This window comes from Mesoplodon bidens (assembly GCF_964165515.1).
Source record: "Mesoplodon bidens genome assembly, chromosome: 1".
Taxonomy (NCBI): domain Eukaryota; kingdom Metazoa; phylum Chordata; class Mammalia; order Artiodactyla; family Ziphiidae; genus Mesoplodon; species Mesoplodon bidens.
Genome location: NC_138176.1, coordinates 139,794,986 through 139,810,853, shown reverse-complemented (window position 1 = coordinate 139,810,853; position 15,868 = coordinate 139,794,986). Strand labels below are relative to the sequence as shown.

General features: G+C 44.6%; 1 protein-coding gene across 1 annotated transcript in view; it reads left to right on the top strand.

Annotated features, from left to right (window-relative positions):
• Positions 1 to 1,976: 1,976 nt before the first annotated feature.
• Positions 1,977 to 15,868, top strand: part of SPATA18 (spermatogenesis associated 18) — a gene marked incomplete at its 5' end in the record, with an annotated part of 31,196 nt that continues 17,304 nt past the window's right edge. Inside the window, 4 exons of the mRNA XM_081223993.1 lie at positions 1,977 to 2,063; positions 10,932 to 11,037; positions 11,157 to 11,272; positions 12,708 to 12,820. Coding sequence (XP_081080119.1) covers positions 1,977 to 2,063; positions 10,932 to 11,037; positions 11,157 to 11,272; positions 12,708 to 12,820 — 422 coding nt within the window. The remainder of the gene's footprint in view (positions 2,064 to 10,931; positions 11,038 to 11,156; positions 11,273 to 12,707; positions 12,821 to 15,868) is intronic.

Here is a 15,868-nt window from a genome sequence, read left to right as displayed (position 1 = left end):
ACCACTGCGCCACCAGGGAAGCCCTAGTGTCTGGCTTTTTTCACTTAACATTATGTAGTAAGAATTCCTAGATACTAGATATTCTTCAATAACAAGATTTGTAGTGTGAAAATTTCATTGAATGATTTGCTCAGTCATTACCCTATCATTGATTTACATCGTTTCCAACCTAGTTTTCTCTGTTTAATATAATACTGTGATCTACGTTCGTCATAATAGTGATCATAGCATTTAGGAAGCACTTGCTATAATATATGCCAAGCACTGTGCTAAGTATACTTCACATGAATGATCTTATTTAGTCTCTAATATTCCTGTGAAGTAAGAACTCTTGTAAGATGATATAAACAAGGCTTAGTAGTTAATTAAAGTGTCCATAGCAAGGAAGAGGATTTAACACAATCTGATATAAGCAAATATTCCAACTTGATTTTTATTAATAAGTAAATCCGACTGTTCAAAGATTCCAATTGCCTATTAAAATGTGCAGCTATTGGCCCTAAATTAAGAAATCTATGAGATTCTTCTCCATTCCCTTCCTCCTTCTTTATAATTTTTTAAAGGAAGAAAGTCTCTAATGAATAGTGTTTTTTTTTTAGTTTAGTAATTGTTATTGCACCATGATAAAATAATGTGTGTTCTTTTTATATTCCTTAGTTTTTCTCTTTTTGTAGAGATATAATCAAAATAATACATTATGTACAACGATATATTTGTATATTCTGTGAAATGACCACCACAATAAATCTAATTAACATCCATCACCACACATAGTTACAAGTTTTTTTTTTCTTGTGATGAGAACTTTTATAGTTCTTATTTTGTGGTCTATAGAAGATAGTATGAACATAGGCTCCAGAAATGAGCCTTTCATTTTTATTAGAGGACATTAAAACCATTGTAATTAAGAGAAAAAAAGGGGAGGGGGCAAAAATTCTGAATTTTACCATAGGTGGACATGTGCAATGTTCATATATTCTCATATACCTGAAGAAAAGGAACTGAATTAAACTAGCTAGTTGAGGCCCTGCTCCATCCGCACTGTTTTAATGGATAAGGATGATTTGCAATCTGCACATCATTTGATGGCATAGAAAATAAGGGTTCTAAAGTGCTTAATGATGGTCGAAATGGTTTCATTTCTTAAGTACTTCAGACGATCACTGTGGCTTAATACACCCTTTTGAAATAGCGCCAAACCGGCTCTGAACTTGAACAAAGTCTCAATTAGAGAATTCATAATTAAATGAAGCTTTAGAGTGTTAGTGATTCTAAAAATAGACCAAATCTTGTTTAAACCTGATTAATTTGTGAACATCCTGGAGCTAACATCTATTTACCTGGGCACCCACCAAACCCTAGGTGTTAACAAATGAAGAATTAAAGCCTTGAGAAATGAAAGAATAAAGGAAGGACCCAAACAGGTGTTTTCTTCAGAGCCTAACCAAAGACGTCTAGGGAGAAACGACCTTTGCTTTTCTAGACAAGAGGCCTCCAGCTGCCCCCCATCCTACACTGCGGGTGCGTCTCAGCCCATCAGCGGGTAGGGCAGCCGCCGTCCGTAGTCTTAGCGTCTTCCAGCCCCCGGCCCAACCCGGAGTCTCACTGACTTTGGGCACCCTCGCTTTCGACCACCAGCAGCACCACCAGCAGCGGGAGGAACGGCGGCATCGCGCGGGGTGCCCGGGACCCCCGGGGTCGGGAGGAGGGCGCCTGGGCTGCAGGCGGGCGGAGGGCGCGGCGGGGGCTGGGCGGCGCGCGTACCTAGCAACCGCGCGCTCACGTCAAGGTTTGTTTCACAATCACCCGGGTGTTTCTGGCCGGGGCTCCGGGCAGCCGCAGGGGAGCCTGGAGACCGCGCGGGGCGGCTGTGGCCCAGGGCACCTCCCTCCCGGCTTCCCGAACCCCGCCGCGTCCGATCGCCCCGCGCTCCACGAGTCCATCTCCCAGAGCGGGGCCGAGCGGAAAAGCGAGCAATGGCGGCTAACCTGAGGAAACTGGTCTCCAACGGATCTTTAAGATCGATGCAGGACCAGCTAGAGTCCTGGCTGAGGGAGTACAACGTGAGTCAGGGTGGGAGACCCCCGGGGCTCGCCCCTCCCTCTAGTTGCTCGCACGACCCTCGGCGGGGGGCTTCTTAGGACTGGTCTCCGGGTGGCCGCTTTGCCAAGTCTCGCAGTTCTGATGCCTAACTGGGGCCCAGCGTCGGACCTGCATCGCCGGGAAGGAAGGAAGGTGCGGGTTCCCCTTTCTTCGCGCGGAGCGCGGGACTCGGAATCTGGGAAGAGAGCACGCATTTTACCCAGCGGTAGACAAGGACGCTGGCGGCCCTTAGCAACGCGAAAGCCCTGCGAGCCGCCGGGGTCTGGTCAAGCCTGCCACTCTCTCTCCTATCCCCTCCGCCAGCAGTCTACCCTCATACCCCGACTCGAATTATTATTATTATTATTATTTTACTACATCCCTCCTCTTGCCTTTCCTCAAGTCTCCCACCCTGGGGATAACTTGTGGTTGTATCAGAATGGATTTTTATAAAAATACACGCAGGAGTTAGTACCCAGAAATCAGTGAAACGGGCAGTTGTTAACGTTGCGGGTTTCACTTGTGTGCTGGTCAGCATGGCAAGTAAGGCACAGTTTCAACACCAGGGCAGATTTCAGAAGGCCTGTTGCCAAGGCATGTGTAAGCCCATATTCTCTCATCAAACCCAGAAGGGTTCTTCAAATCTCCTTAATCCCCACCCCCACTCCAGCTCCAGTTAACCTCCACCACCCAGAGAGTAGAACTCCAGTGCTGAATTTTGCTTCGGTTGGTCTGTCTTAAAAAGGGGAGTCCTATTTTCACACAGCAAGTAGAACAGGGAGGCAGAAAGAGCTGGGGACACGGAATCAGTCCCCCTAGCTTCTAGGTCTGGCTCTGCATAGAACTAGCTGAATCATTTGGGGCAACTTATTTAACCTCTGGTTCTCAGTACCTCCCCTGCTAAATGGGAGACTGGAATTAGATGATAAGTAAAGTTCCTTTTTAGATCTCAGATTTTTGAGTCTAGATCAGCTTGTTTCTGAAATTCTACCAGGAAAAATGCAACTGGTTGCTGTCACGAGTCCCTGGGCTTTCCTATCCACCCTCTAACCAGGGCTCCTGGGAGGAGGGGAGCTCAAAGCATAGCTACAGCTTTCTCCTTAGCCTTCCTTTCTAGTGTTTACCCCATTCGCGCACATTTAAAGAACCAGCAATGATTATTCCTTCTCCACCGAGATTGCAGGAAAACTAAAATTCACCTCTAGCACAAAGCCTTGGATTCCCCTTACCACCTACCTTTAAAAGTGGCCACTTGTTGGGGCCTCCCTGGTGGCGCAGTGGTTGAGAGTCCGCCTGCCGATGCAGGGGATACGGGTTCGTGCCCCGGTCTGGGAGGATCCCATATGCCGCGGAGCGGCTGGGCCCGTGAGCCATGGCCTCTGGGCCTGCGCGTCCGGAGCCTGTGCTCCGCAACGGGAGAGGCCACAACAGTGAGAGGCCCGCATACCGCAAAAAGAAAAAAAAAAAAAAAAAAAAAAAGTGGCCACTTGTTACCTAGTCTCAGAAGGTTGAGAATAACAAGTCCTATACATGTATTCACCCTTCTTAAAACTCCCTCTTACAAGAAAAAATGTTTTTCTTGCTTGTGGTCTAAATTAACTCAGAATATTAAAAAGTGTATTCAGTTTGTTACTAGACAACATTTAACACAAATGATACTAGTAGTGGCTGGACCAAGTTAAATGATTGCTTTGAAAATACCTGTAAGTACTGAGAAATGCCAAAGTTTATTGCACTTTCCCTTCTCACTGACACTGGTGCATCCCATTCCTCTGTTCTCACTGAAGCCATTTTAATCTAGATTCTTCACCTGTCCCACCCCGCCCCCTAAAACACACACACACACACACACACACACACACACACACACGAATAGTAGAGACTGCACTCTAAGAGATCAATGGCTTTCCAAATTTTGTGGCCATTCCCTGGGCAACATCATTTCTCCTCAACTCTTTGGCGTCTCTGTCACATTTGACTCTCGACACCCCTATTCTTCTAAGGCTCTAATAATTTGTCTCCTTGCCTCACCCACTCCCCTCTTGTAACTGTTCTTCAAGGGCCAGACTTTAGAAATCTTCTCTTCTACCTCCATTCCTGCTTCATCTCTTACTCCTATGCTGCTCATCTCATATCTATACTCAGGTCCTATTCTCATCTGAGCTCTCTCTTCTCCAATTGTACATTGGAATTTTCAGTTGTGCTATTGTCATCTCAAAGTCAAATCAGTCTAAGACTGACCCTAGCCTCTCCCATGCCCCAAACACCAACTTCTTTCCTAACTTAACAGTCTTGATCATGACACACTCCACTTTCTTCTCACCAGCAGAATCTGTGGGTACCTGTTGTAAATTCGTGCAGAACTCGATCACTTTCCACCACCCCTGCTGCTGCCACCCTTGTCCACCTTTGGTCATCTTTTATTTGGATCATTTAAAAAATAACCCAAAGGGATTCTTCTAAATGTCAAGTCAGATCAAGTTACTCCTCTGGCAAAACTCTCCAAACTTCCTGTCTCAGAAAAAGAGTTCCTACAATGGCCATCAAGCTCCTATACAACTGTGGTCCTTTAAATTCTGTGATGTCATCTCTTACCTTCTCCCTTGCTCAACCACTCCAGCAATACTGGCAGTCTTAGAGCAAAGATGTCCAATAGAACATTCCATGATGACAGACATGTTCTGTGTCTATATCTATATCTATATCTATATCTATATCTATATCTATATCTATACCTATATCTGCACTATCCAATATGGTGGCCATTGGGCACTTGAAATCTGGCAAGTGCAAACTGAGGAACTGAATTTTTTTTTTTGCGGTACGCGGGCCTCTCAGTGTTGTGGCCTCTCCCGTTGCAGAGCACAGGCTCCGGATGCGCAGGCTCAGCGGCCATGGCTCACGGGCCCAGCCGCTCCGTGGCATGTGGGATCTTCCTGGACCGGGGCACGAACCCATGTCCCCTGCATCGGCAGGCGGACTCTCAACCACTGAGCCACCAGGGAAGCGTTCCAATCCAATTTTTATACAGCTGTACAGGAGATCGTTTTGGGGGGGCTCCTCATTTCCCCATACCAGTGTTTCTGAACGCAGGCAAAGCCCTATGCCCTGGGTCAGTGCTTTTAAAACTTACCCATAGAAATGAATGCATTTTACATCACGACATAGCACACATACACCCTTATATAACTGAAGTAAAGGTTCATAAATAATTCTTCTCTTTAGTAATTGTGATATACTCTGTTTTCTTTTTCATTACTTTTTTAGGGGGAGCCGGATGAGACTCACTAAATCAATATCACTCCCCATTAGGTTGTGGTCTTGGTTACACCTACAACTCATCTAGAAAACTTTTTAAGCTTTCTAATGCCCTGATCCCACACTAGAGCAATTAGAATTTTAAAGAATGGGAGCCCACAAGGCTCCTTGGGTGAAGGCTTTCCTGAATCTTCCTGGCTTCTTACCACTTCCCCCTTTGAGCCTCACCTCTGAATTCTGGACCTACCTTTATTATAGCAGGCAGTACTCGATTTTGCATTCATTTACATGTTTATCTGAGACTATAAATTCCTTGGGGGCACGAGACTATCTTGGGTCTCCTTGGCCTCCTCCATAAAGATTCGTTGAGAATATAAATGAATGAGTGAAGCAGAGAATAAACCATCTTCTTTGGCTTCCTTGTTCTTCATCCTTCTTTCTGGCTGTCCTCTTATTTCTTACTGCTCTTGCTTTGTTTTTCATTCACTGGCCCCTCTTCCTCAGCCCACTTCTGAAACAGTCAAATTGCCCTCTGCCCCGCCCTCAGCCCCCTCCCCACTCTCCCCTCTCGCCGGGGACCTCATCTGTACACATGGTTTCCATTCTTCCTCTGCTGGAGGCTTCCAAATCCACACCTCTGACGCTCACCCCTTTTCTGAGATCCAGATGACTTTCCAACGGCTTTTGGTAAAGCCTCATGTTAGAGAGCTCGGCTCCAGTTCCAGAAGCTGCAAGGATGGGTTTAGGTTCCAGCTGAACCACCATGTCTTCCAAATTACTTAAGAGCTTTGTTTTCCTCATTAGTGAATTCGAGATGATGGATGGTGTCCAATTTGTAGGGTTGTTTTGAGGATTGAATGAAATGTTTAAACATGTATTTAAAGCTCTTAGCACAGTGCCTGGCTGGCAAAGAGTAGGTGCTCAGTAAAGCTTACATACTCTCACTGGACATCTCTATCTGAAGCTCCTTCAAACCCTTTAAACTGTCTGAAAACAGTATCTTCCCTCTCATACCTCTTACCTGTTTCCAAACATCCTGACTTCCTCCTCAGGTAATGCTAGAATCAGTGGGACCTTGCCTGATACAGATGTAATTTGGGGGCTGGGAAGGACTCTTAGGGGACCCTTGTCATTGCCACAGCTCTCAGCATCTCTCAGCCAGACAGCTACTACCGTCTCACAGGACTCGCTCTCTAATCCAAATTATCTAGTCTGTTCCTGCCAGAGTAATTCTTGTAAAATCAAAGCAAATCTTCCACTTGCTCCATTAAACTTTTCAGTGATGGGATAAAGCCCAAAGCCCTTCACGTGGCAAATAAAGTCCTTCATTAGCTGGTCGCTGGACCCTGCATTCCCTTCTCCTGTATAGTATGCCTTACTGCTTCTTGCCTTGGTACCTGATGTTTTTCGTTTTGAAGTGTCCTAACCTCTTACCCTCACCCCTCACCAGAGTGTATCTTGCTCCCTCTACAGCTCATTGTCTTCCTAGAGCATTTAATAAATGCTAAGGGAATTATTTGTCCTCTGTGTGTTTCCCATTCTCCATCCTGCTTCCCCAGCTGGTGAGCTCATTGACAGCAGGCAACTTTTTATTTTTTAATGTAGTTTTGTCTCCTGAGCTGCCAGCCCAAAGCTTACAAATTAAAGGAACTCAGTGATTTACGAATGAATGAGCTTTGGAATTAGGAGACAATATAATTAGTTCATAGCCTTGCTCTATTTATCTTGTGGGAGTAATTGTTTGGTAGAATACTGTGACTCTATTGCAAGTTGAGTGTCTTATGCAATGCTTTGTGTTACAGCAGCATGTTTTGACATGTCTTGGGATCAGGAACTGTCTGACGTGGTATATTCTCTTCTGTTATTTAAGTCATGTGTACAAACTCATTTGAAAACATTGAGCCCCTACTTTGTATCAGGCATTGGGCATAGCACAGGAACATATAATAATAAAACTACAATAATGCTAATTATTACAAACCTCCTCTACTCTGCACCTAAGTTAGCTGGTGAGATCAACCACCTTCTAAATACGAGTAAATGGAAGTTCATGTTTAAAATTTCCTTTCTAAGAGAAAAAGCTAGTAAGTGGAGAACTAGATCTGAACCATGGTCTGCCCTATTACTCAGTTCATGGCTCCAGTCAGTTCTGTGTAGTGACTCGCAGGTACCAACAGTTGAACATCTTTTGCCTTTAAGGTGCGGAACGTGCATTTTTTTGATTTAATTCTCTTAACACTCTGCAAGGCTTTATCCCATTTTCCTGGATAGGAAATGGGATCAGAGAGGTTAAATAACTTGTGCAGGATCACACAGGACTGTGGCAGGTAGCAGAGCTGAGGTACTCAGGTCTGCTTGACTCCCAAGCCCCTTCTCTGTCCACTTAGCACATGGCATGATCTAGCCAGAGGGCAAATGGCTGTAAGTGGGGAATTGAAGTTCACTGTGGTAAGTGCAGGAATAAAACAGCAAGGACAAGGAGCTGCTGGTTCAATGAGGAAGGAATGGAGAGAGCTGTTCAGGCTGTGGGTTCCATATGTTCTGATCATGTCAGTATTATGCTAAGTCACTCACTTGCTCACTCATTCATCAAATATTTTGAGCCCTTCGATTTGCTATGGATACTAGTGATGATTGATACAAACATGAGAAAGACAAAGTCTTTAAAAAAAACTCATAGTCAAAACCAAACCAGGGAATTCCCTGGCAGTCCTGTGGTTAGGATTCCGCACTTCCACTACAGGGGGCCCAAGTTCGATCCCTGGTCGGGGAACTAAGATCCCCCAAACCGTGCAGCATGGCCAAAAAATAAACAAACAAAGGAACCCCAACCCAAACCAAACCCAAACAAAAAAACTTAGTCTTGTAAGGAGAAGGGGATAGGAAGATGAGACAGAAGAAGAAATGGCCATAACAGAAATCAGTGTTACAACAGAGCTAGTCCCCAGGTACCGTTAACCAGACATGGACGGTAAACCAGCAGCTTCCTCTCAGTTACAACGAGTCCATTCCATCTTGACTGCTTACCAGGCCTCCTGGGCCCTCCAGGATCTGTCCTGCCAACGTCTCTGACCACCTGTCCTCTGCCACATGTACCTACTTCTGGTTCAAGTTTGCCAGGCTCCTTCCTGCCCTTGGGCCTTTGCCCTTGCTGTTCCCACAGCCCGGCCTGCTCTTTCCCTGGTGCTCTGCATCCGGAACTTAGCTCCAGTGTCTCGTCCTCAGAGAGGCCTCCCTGAGTGCCCTCCTCATTCACACTTTGTCACATCATCCAGTCCTTCTCCTCTTCCTCTCGGCACGAATCATGATCCAAAAGTCACTATAGTTTAGTAGTTAAGAGCATGGGCTCTGAAACCAGGTCTCAGTTCTGGCATTTTACTGAAGTAACCTTGGCCATGTTGTTTAACCTCTCTGGGTCTCAGTTTTCTCATCTGAAAATGGGGATGATGACAAAGGCCCTCCTAATCTCCTAGAGTACTAGAGTGGGGTTAACTGAGTTTACGTATGTAAAGCATTAACAGTGCTTGGCACTTAGGGGGGATGTAATAAAGCCAAAGTGAGTGAATGGTCTCATTTTCATTCATCAACCCAATACATATTGAGTTTGAATACAGGGAGACAATAGAATGCAGGGCTGGGAATGCAACAGTGAACAGGCCAGGCATATCCTCTGTCCACAAGAGCTTACTGCCTGTCTGAACCATTTCCCTTGTTGACACAGATCTGCATTTTACTTGTAAACTTTTACCTAGAGGTCATCTGAATCTTTCCTCTTCATTCCAGTTTCTAGCTCCCACTTCCTGCCTCGGGATTCATAGTACCCAGAAGGTACCCCCTGCTAGTGCCTTATTATGGCTTGAGGTCACACAAAAGTCTATGCATATTTGCACCCACACAATTTGTTGCTTGTAGTTGTGTTCATTCCTTTGGAGTTAGGATCAGTTAGAGGTTTGGCTAACGAGGAATTGGTGAAAGGTCACCAAGGAGATGAGAAAAGCAGAAAAAGAGCTGAGAGGTCTACCTCTTAGCTTCTTCTTTCTGGGGACAGACTTTCCCCAAGTCTGCCTAATTTGTTCTCACCTAGATTTCACCTTGTCTTGGAAGCCTTCCCTGACTTTCTAAGACAATGGGCTCTTGAATAGACCTTGTGCTCATCCCTATATTAAGACTTTATTCCACCGCAGGGTAACTATCTACTCTCCTTTCTCTCCCACTTGTCTGGCTCACCATATGGCCTGGGCCATCTTTTTGGTCTTATTGTCCACTGTATCCTCAAACCAGCAATACCTTCTTATTGTTAGCAAGTAGTGCCCTTTATGCACGTATTGAACTTAGGTAGAGGGTAAGAACCAGTAAAGTGGGTAAATTAGGAGGCAGTGATTTATAGTGTGTTACAAAAGGACTATTTACTTTTTTTTTTTTTACATCTTTATAGGAGTATAATTGCTTTACAATGGTGTGTTAGTTTCTGCTTTATAACAAAGTGAATCAGTTATACATATACATATATCCCCATATCTCTTCCCTCTTGCGTCTCCCTCCCTCCCACCCTCCCTATCCCACCCCTCTAGGCGGTCACAAAGCACGGAGCTGATCTCCCTGTGCTATGCGGCTGCTTCCCACTAGCTGTCTACCTTACGTTTGGTAGTGTATATATGTCCATGCCTCTCTCTCGCTTTGTCACAGCTTACCCTTCCCCCTTCCCATATCCTCAAGTCCATTCTCTGTGTCTTTATTCCTGTCTTACTCCTAGGTTCTTCATGACACTTTTTTTTTTCTTAGTTTCTGCTTTATAACAAAGTGAATCAGTCATACATATACATCTGTTCCCCCATCCCTTCCCTCTTGCGTCTCCCCCCCTCCCCCCCTCCCTATCCCACCCCTCTAGGTGGTCACAAAGCACCGATCTGATCTCCCTGTGCTATGCGGCTGCTTCCCACTAGCTATCTACCTTACGTTTGGTAGTGTATATATATCCATGCCTCTCTCTCGCTTTGTCCCAGCTTACCCTTCCCCCTCCCCATATCCTCAAGTCCATTCTCCAGTAGGTCTGTGTCTTTATTCCTGTCTTACTCCTAGGTTCTTCATGACATTTTTTAAAAGAAGCTTTTGCAGGATTCCATTGAGTAGGGAGTCAGGGTTATTGCTATAAGAACAACCCCCAAGTTTCAGTGGCTTAATGCCGACCAGAAAACTTTCTCAGTGACGTGACTGTTCAATTCAAGTGTTCAGTTAGCAGCAACCTTCGAAATCCTGTGGCTCCACCATCCCTTATGCCCCTGGGGTCCTCTGCATTTGGCTAGTAGACGGGGGGAGAGAGGAAGAACACAGTCATTAAGGACAATCACATTACTTCCCATCCCTAACAGGAACTGGTTTGCACAGCTGCACCGACCGCTAGGGAAGCTGGGGAAAGCAGTCTAGTGGGTGCCCAGGAGGAGAGGGAAGTGTGTTTTGTGAGCACACAGCAGTCTCTGCCCTGGGAGCATACCAGAGCCAGCTGGCCCTTGTGTAAAGTGAAGTGCTTGTCCACCTGCAGTGGGTCCCAGAAGAAGGAAGTTGCACTGATGTCTACTGTTCTGGCTTTGCAGACGAACTCATGTGATCAAAATCTAAATCACTGCCTCGAACTCATTGAACAAGTCGCCAAAGTGCAGGGACAACTCTTTGGGATCTTCACTACAGCAGCCCAAGAAGGTGAGAATGGCCCATGCATCCGGGTCTTTGCTTTCTTTTCTTTGTCCCTTCTCTGTGCTCTCTGACTGGGTTGCTGTGGTTGGATTTCTCTCACTGACCTGATTTGTGGATTCTTCTAGGAGGACATTATGATGGTGTGGAAACAATCAAATCGCGCCTTTTGCCTTGGCTGGAGGCCTTCTTTACTGCCGCTTCCCTAGGAAAACCTGTCGACAGCAAGGTCCCCTCTCTACAGGTAGGGATGCTAAAGGACCCTCCTAGGTGTTCAGCACCTGATCAGGCTCTGGGGACTCAAACGTATGAAAGATATGGTTTTTACCTAGTGAGGGGCTCAACTCTAGTTAGTGAATTGAGACATGGGTCGAAAAGGTGAGTTTCTATATACAGTAATACATGGCATAATGGATTGAGCTTTCTCCTAAGACAGATCGGCGTTAAAATCTCAGCCTTGCCTACTTACTGGTGGTATGGCTTCAGGCAACTCAATAAGCCCCTGCTTCCTCAGCTGTGAAAAGGTCCTGGTGATGATCTGCATCTGGGACATTGCTGGGCCCACACTAGGCACTAAATAGTAACTTTTAAACAAGTTAGCCACCCAGACAGGGTACCACCAGGCGGGGTCAGAAGAGAAAGAGATCATTAGATGGGGGAAAGCTCAGTATTCTGAAAGAGTAAAATAAAACTAATTGGAAACTTCCACGATAAGAAGAAAACTCAATTCTGGTAGATTGATCATGAGTGTCATCATTTGTGGTTGATATTGGTGGTTTCCATGCAACAGTGGCAGTGTTTTAACAGTTGAGGACCAGACTGGAAAGAGAACGCATACTTTGCTTAAGGCGCTGGTATCACTATGTCTGGATAGGCAAAAAACATTTCTAACCTTGATTTTAAATGTTTATATGGATTTACATAAATTCCTTTCAAAAACTGAACCATTTAGAGCAAGCAGTTCTAAGCAAGAGGGCCTTATGAGGTAGTGGCCAAAGGATTCCTGCTTAGAGATCACTGGGCAGAATCCTAGTCTATCTTCTATGGTCCTGGGTAGGTTGTCCAACCTGTTAGGTCTCAGTTTCCTCATCTGTTATATGGAAACAATGCTTTTGTTGACAGGGTCATTGTGAGAGTTAAACGTGATAAACCTGTGAAACAACTTACATATAGTAAGGGCTCTGGAGACATCAGTTGTTATTAAACAAATTTTTTTATGTGGGAATTTTCATATGCCTCTTAGATTTTTACCCCCTGTGCATGTTTTACCCCCTGTGGAAGTTTCCATCTTTGGGTATAAAGATGTAGGATGATATTTCACTGTCTTTTTAAAAAATCTGAGGTATCATTTACCTGTAGTGAAAACCATAGCTTGGTGAATTTTGACAAATGGATATATTCTTGCAAGTCACACCACTATTGAGATATAAAGCATTTCCATCACTTCAGAGCATTCCCTTGTGCCACTTCCCATTCCCCTCCTTCCACCCTCAGGGCAACCACTCTTCTGATTTTTATCACTCTCCATTAATTTTGCCTGCATGGGAAATTTATGAAGATGGAACTATACATTACGTGCCCTTTTGTACTTGACTTCTTTTTTCCAGTGTAATGTTTTTGCAATCTGCCCATGTGGTTTCATGTATTCAGACCCTGTTTTGACTTGTGTACCATTCCAGGTCACGTTTGATAAAGACAGACATAAAGAGTTTGACGCTTGGGATCGTGACATACAACAATTAGATGGTGATTTGAATGCAACTCGTAATCAACTCAACCAGGTTCAAGACAAGTAAGAGGAATGCAAGTTATTTTCTTCCAAAAAGAATTGCTTATTCTTAACTTAATTTTTAAGTTTGAAAGGAGAATACTGGCTCATGTAAAATGTAGACATTTGCAAATAAGTCATATGATGTGTGTATGTATGTGTGTGTGTGTCTGTGTCTGTGTCTGTGTGTATGAGTTGGGAGGCAGTGTCTTTGAATTTGGGGACAGGATTCCTATATTACATTATGATCCCTAAGACCCTGGTCCCCTTGGCTTCATTCCTGGGGCTCCTTTTCCATAGGCCCACTATCAGTCCATATGTATGAAAGAGAAAGATTGTTGCATGAAAATCTAACTTTGGGGAGGAAAATAAGAAAAGAGGCAGAAGAGGAAGGGTTAAAGAGAGTGAAAGATCAGGTAAAGAGAAAGAGAGAAAAAGTAAGATGAAGCAGCCTGCATCTATCTGTCAGTTAGGGGTTATACACGCCTAACTGAGAACCATTCAAGATTTTGGAATAACTTTTAGATATAAAAATGTATTTTTAAAAAGTTAAGCAATGTCTGGCAGTAACAGATCTCAGATGTACGCTGTGTGCAAAGCCAGGGTAGCAAGTTCAAGGAATCACTGCAAAGAAAATTGCAAACTTTGGGTTGTACTTGAGGGAGATAGACAAATGTGATGCAACTGCTTTTAACATATCTAATAAAAATCCATCAGTAAGGTGTTTCTCCTACTGCAGCATTGCTCCATGGCTGACATGTAGAGGATAGCAAGGGATTCTTTTGTCACTAGTTAAGGCTTGTGATGGAATAGGGTATGGCATTCTGCCTTGTTCTCTGATTAGATTTCCTTCTAAGGAAAACATCTCTATTGATTGATTTAATTTTGTCCGATTATAAAAATAATACACATTTCCTTTGTCAGAATGCATATAACAAATAAAAGTATAAAGATGAAAATCAACTGTTAGTTCATGCCTGTTAACATTTTGGCATATTTTACTCCAGACATTTTTCCTTTCTCACACACACACACACACACACACACACGGACACACACACACACACAGGGTTACCTCTACACACTCCCGTTCATTTTTCCAACTGGAACCACTGTCAGTGTGTAGTTTTACAGCTGCAGCAGTCAAAATTTACAAATGAAATGTGCAAAATGCATAATTCCTCTGAACTCGTATGACTTATTTCAACTAACGTCAACTGATTTGGAGAGGGGTAAGAAGGAACCTTAAATCTGCCACTTCTTTTCGTAGTTCCTTTTGTGTAAATATTCAGTTAATGCCAAGTTCTGTTCGGGGCTGTGTTTGTCCTTTCAAGGGGTCTCATTGCCCTCCTCCTTCCTTAGACAGGCGTCTAGGGGTGAAGGGCGGTTTCCGGGCTCTCCTGGTGATGGAGGAGAGGGGCTTTTGGTCTTGTACTGCCCTCTGGGTTCTTGCTGCCTTGGTTCTACCTGGGCACTGGAGTCTCGTGCTGATGGGCGCTGAGTTGTGGCTCATCTGGTTAAGTTTCCTCAGGCATTCGCTGGCCCCTGCTGATGCCTCCATTTGCCTCTGGTTGTGAGGCAAAGCTTCACGACTTTGCTGATTCTTGTCTTCAGTCAGAATCCGTAGGAGCCAGGAATTCCTACCTGCCTCTCTTGTCACTATGGCTGTGTAGTTACCCATCAGGGGCATCATGGACCAAAAACTATGACTGCACGCTTTTTTTAAAAAAGCTTTTTATTTGGAAATAATTTCAAATACAGAAAATTTGCAAGAATAGTACTAAGAACACCCATATACCCTTTCATATGCCCCTTGTCCTGTTTGCTTTATCATTTTAAAATTAATTAATTAATTTAATTTATTTATTTTTGGCTGCGTTGGGTCTTTGTTGCTGCATGCAGGTTTTCTCTAGTTGCAGCAAGCGGGGGCTACTCTTCGTTGCGGTGTGTGTGCTTTTCATTGTGGTGGCTTCTCTTGTTGAGGAGCACGGGGTCTAGGCATGCAGGCTTTAGTAGTTGTGGCACACGGGCTCAGTAGTTGTGGCACATGGGCTTAGTTGCTCCGCGGCATGTGCGATCTTCCCAGACCAGGGCTCGAGCCTGTTTCTCCTGCAATGGGGAAACTGTGCCATCAGGTAAGTCCCTGCTTTATCATTTGTATGTATACTCTCCCTATCTGTATACACACTGCCCTCCGCCATTTGAAAGTTGCATACAGGAAGGTGCTTTTCCCTTTTGCTTTTCCCTATTTTTGTTTTGGTTTGTTTTTTTAACCCACGTGTGGTTCATGTTTCATTTTTTAAGGCATCAGAAATGATGGAGGCTGTCCCCATACTCTATGGTAGCCAGCTCTCTCCTCCACTACTCTGCTTACCTGTCTCTAAATCCAGGGTGATACCTAATGTGGAATGAGAGGCCCACCCCAGGAGGTTCCCATGTCTAACACTGTGGAGACCAGTTTAGCTGTGACTCAGTTCCAAAGGTGCAAATTCCAACAGAGTGCTGAATGGGGACAGGTCTGCTCAGGTTTGACGAGCCCTAGACAAGGGAAGACTGCTGGATTTTATTTTGGGACTCTGGTTAGAAATCTCACCTGTCCTCATTTCCTATATCCAATCTATTAGAACATACAGTGGAATCTACCTCCTAAACATCTCCCACACACGTTCCTTACTATTCTACTACCACTGCCCTCGTTCAAGTCACTCTTACCTTTTGCCTCAGCCAGTTGCCTTCCAACTGGCTTCCCTGGGTCCATTTTTGCTGTACTACAATTCATGTTCCACACAGCACATATAGATATACTTTTATTGTAGCAAGTCACCCCCGGCTTAAAAGCTGTTAGTTGCTTCTTTTTGTACTTAGAAAAAAATTCTAAATTCCTTCCCAGGGCTCTCCCAGCCCTGCGTGATCTGACCTTACCTCTTGCTCCACCCTCATCTCATGCCAGGTTCCCCTCACCTAGTCTTCTGTCTACTTCCTCACCTCGAGGCCTTTGCCTGTGCTTTTTCAGAGAAATGGAAGTCTTCTGCTGGCTCTTTGCATGGCTGGCTTTTTCTTGTCCTTTAGGTC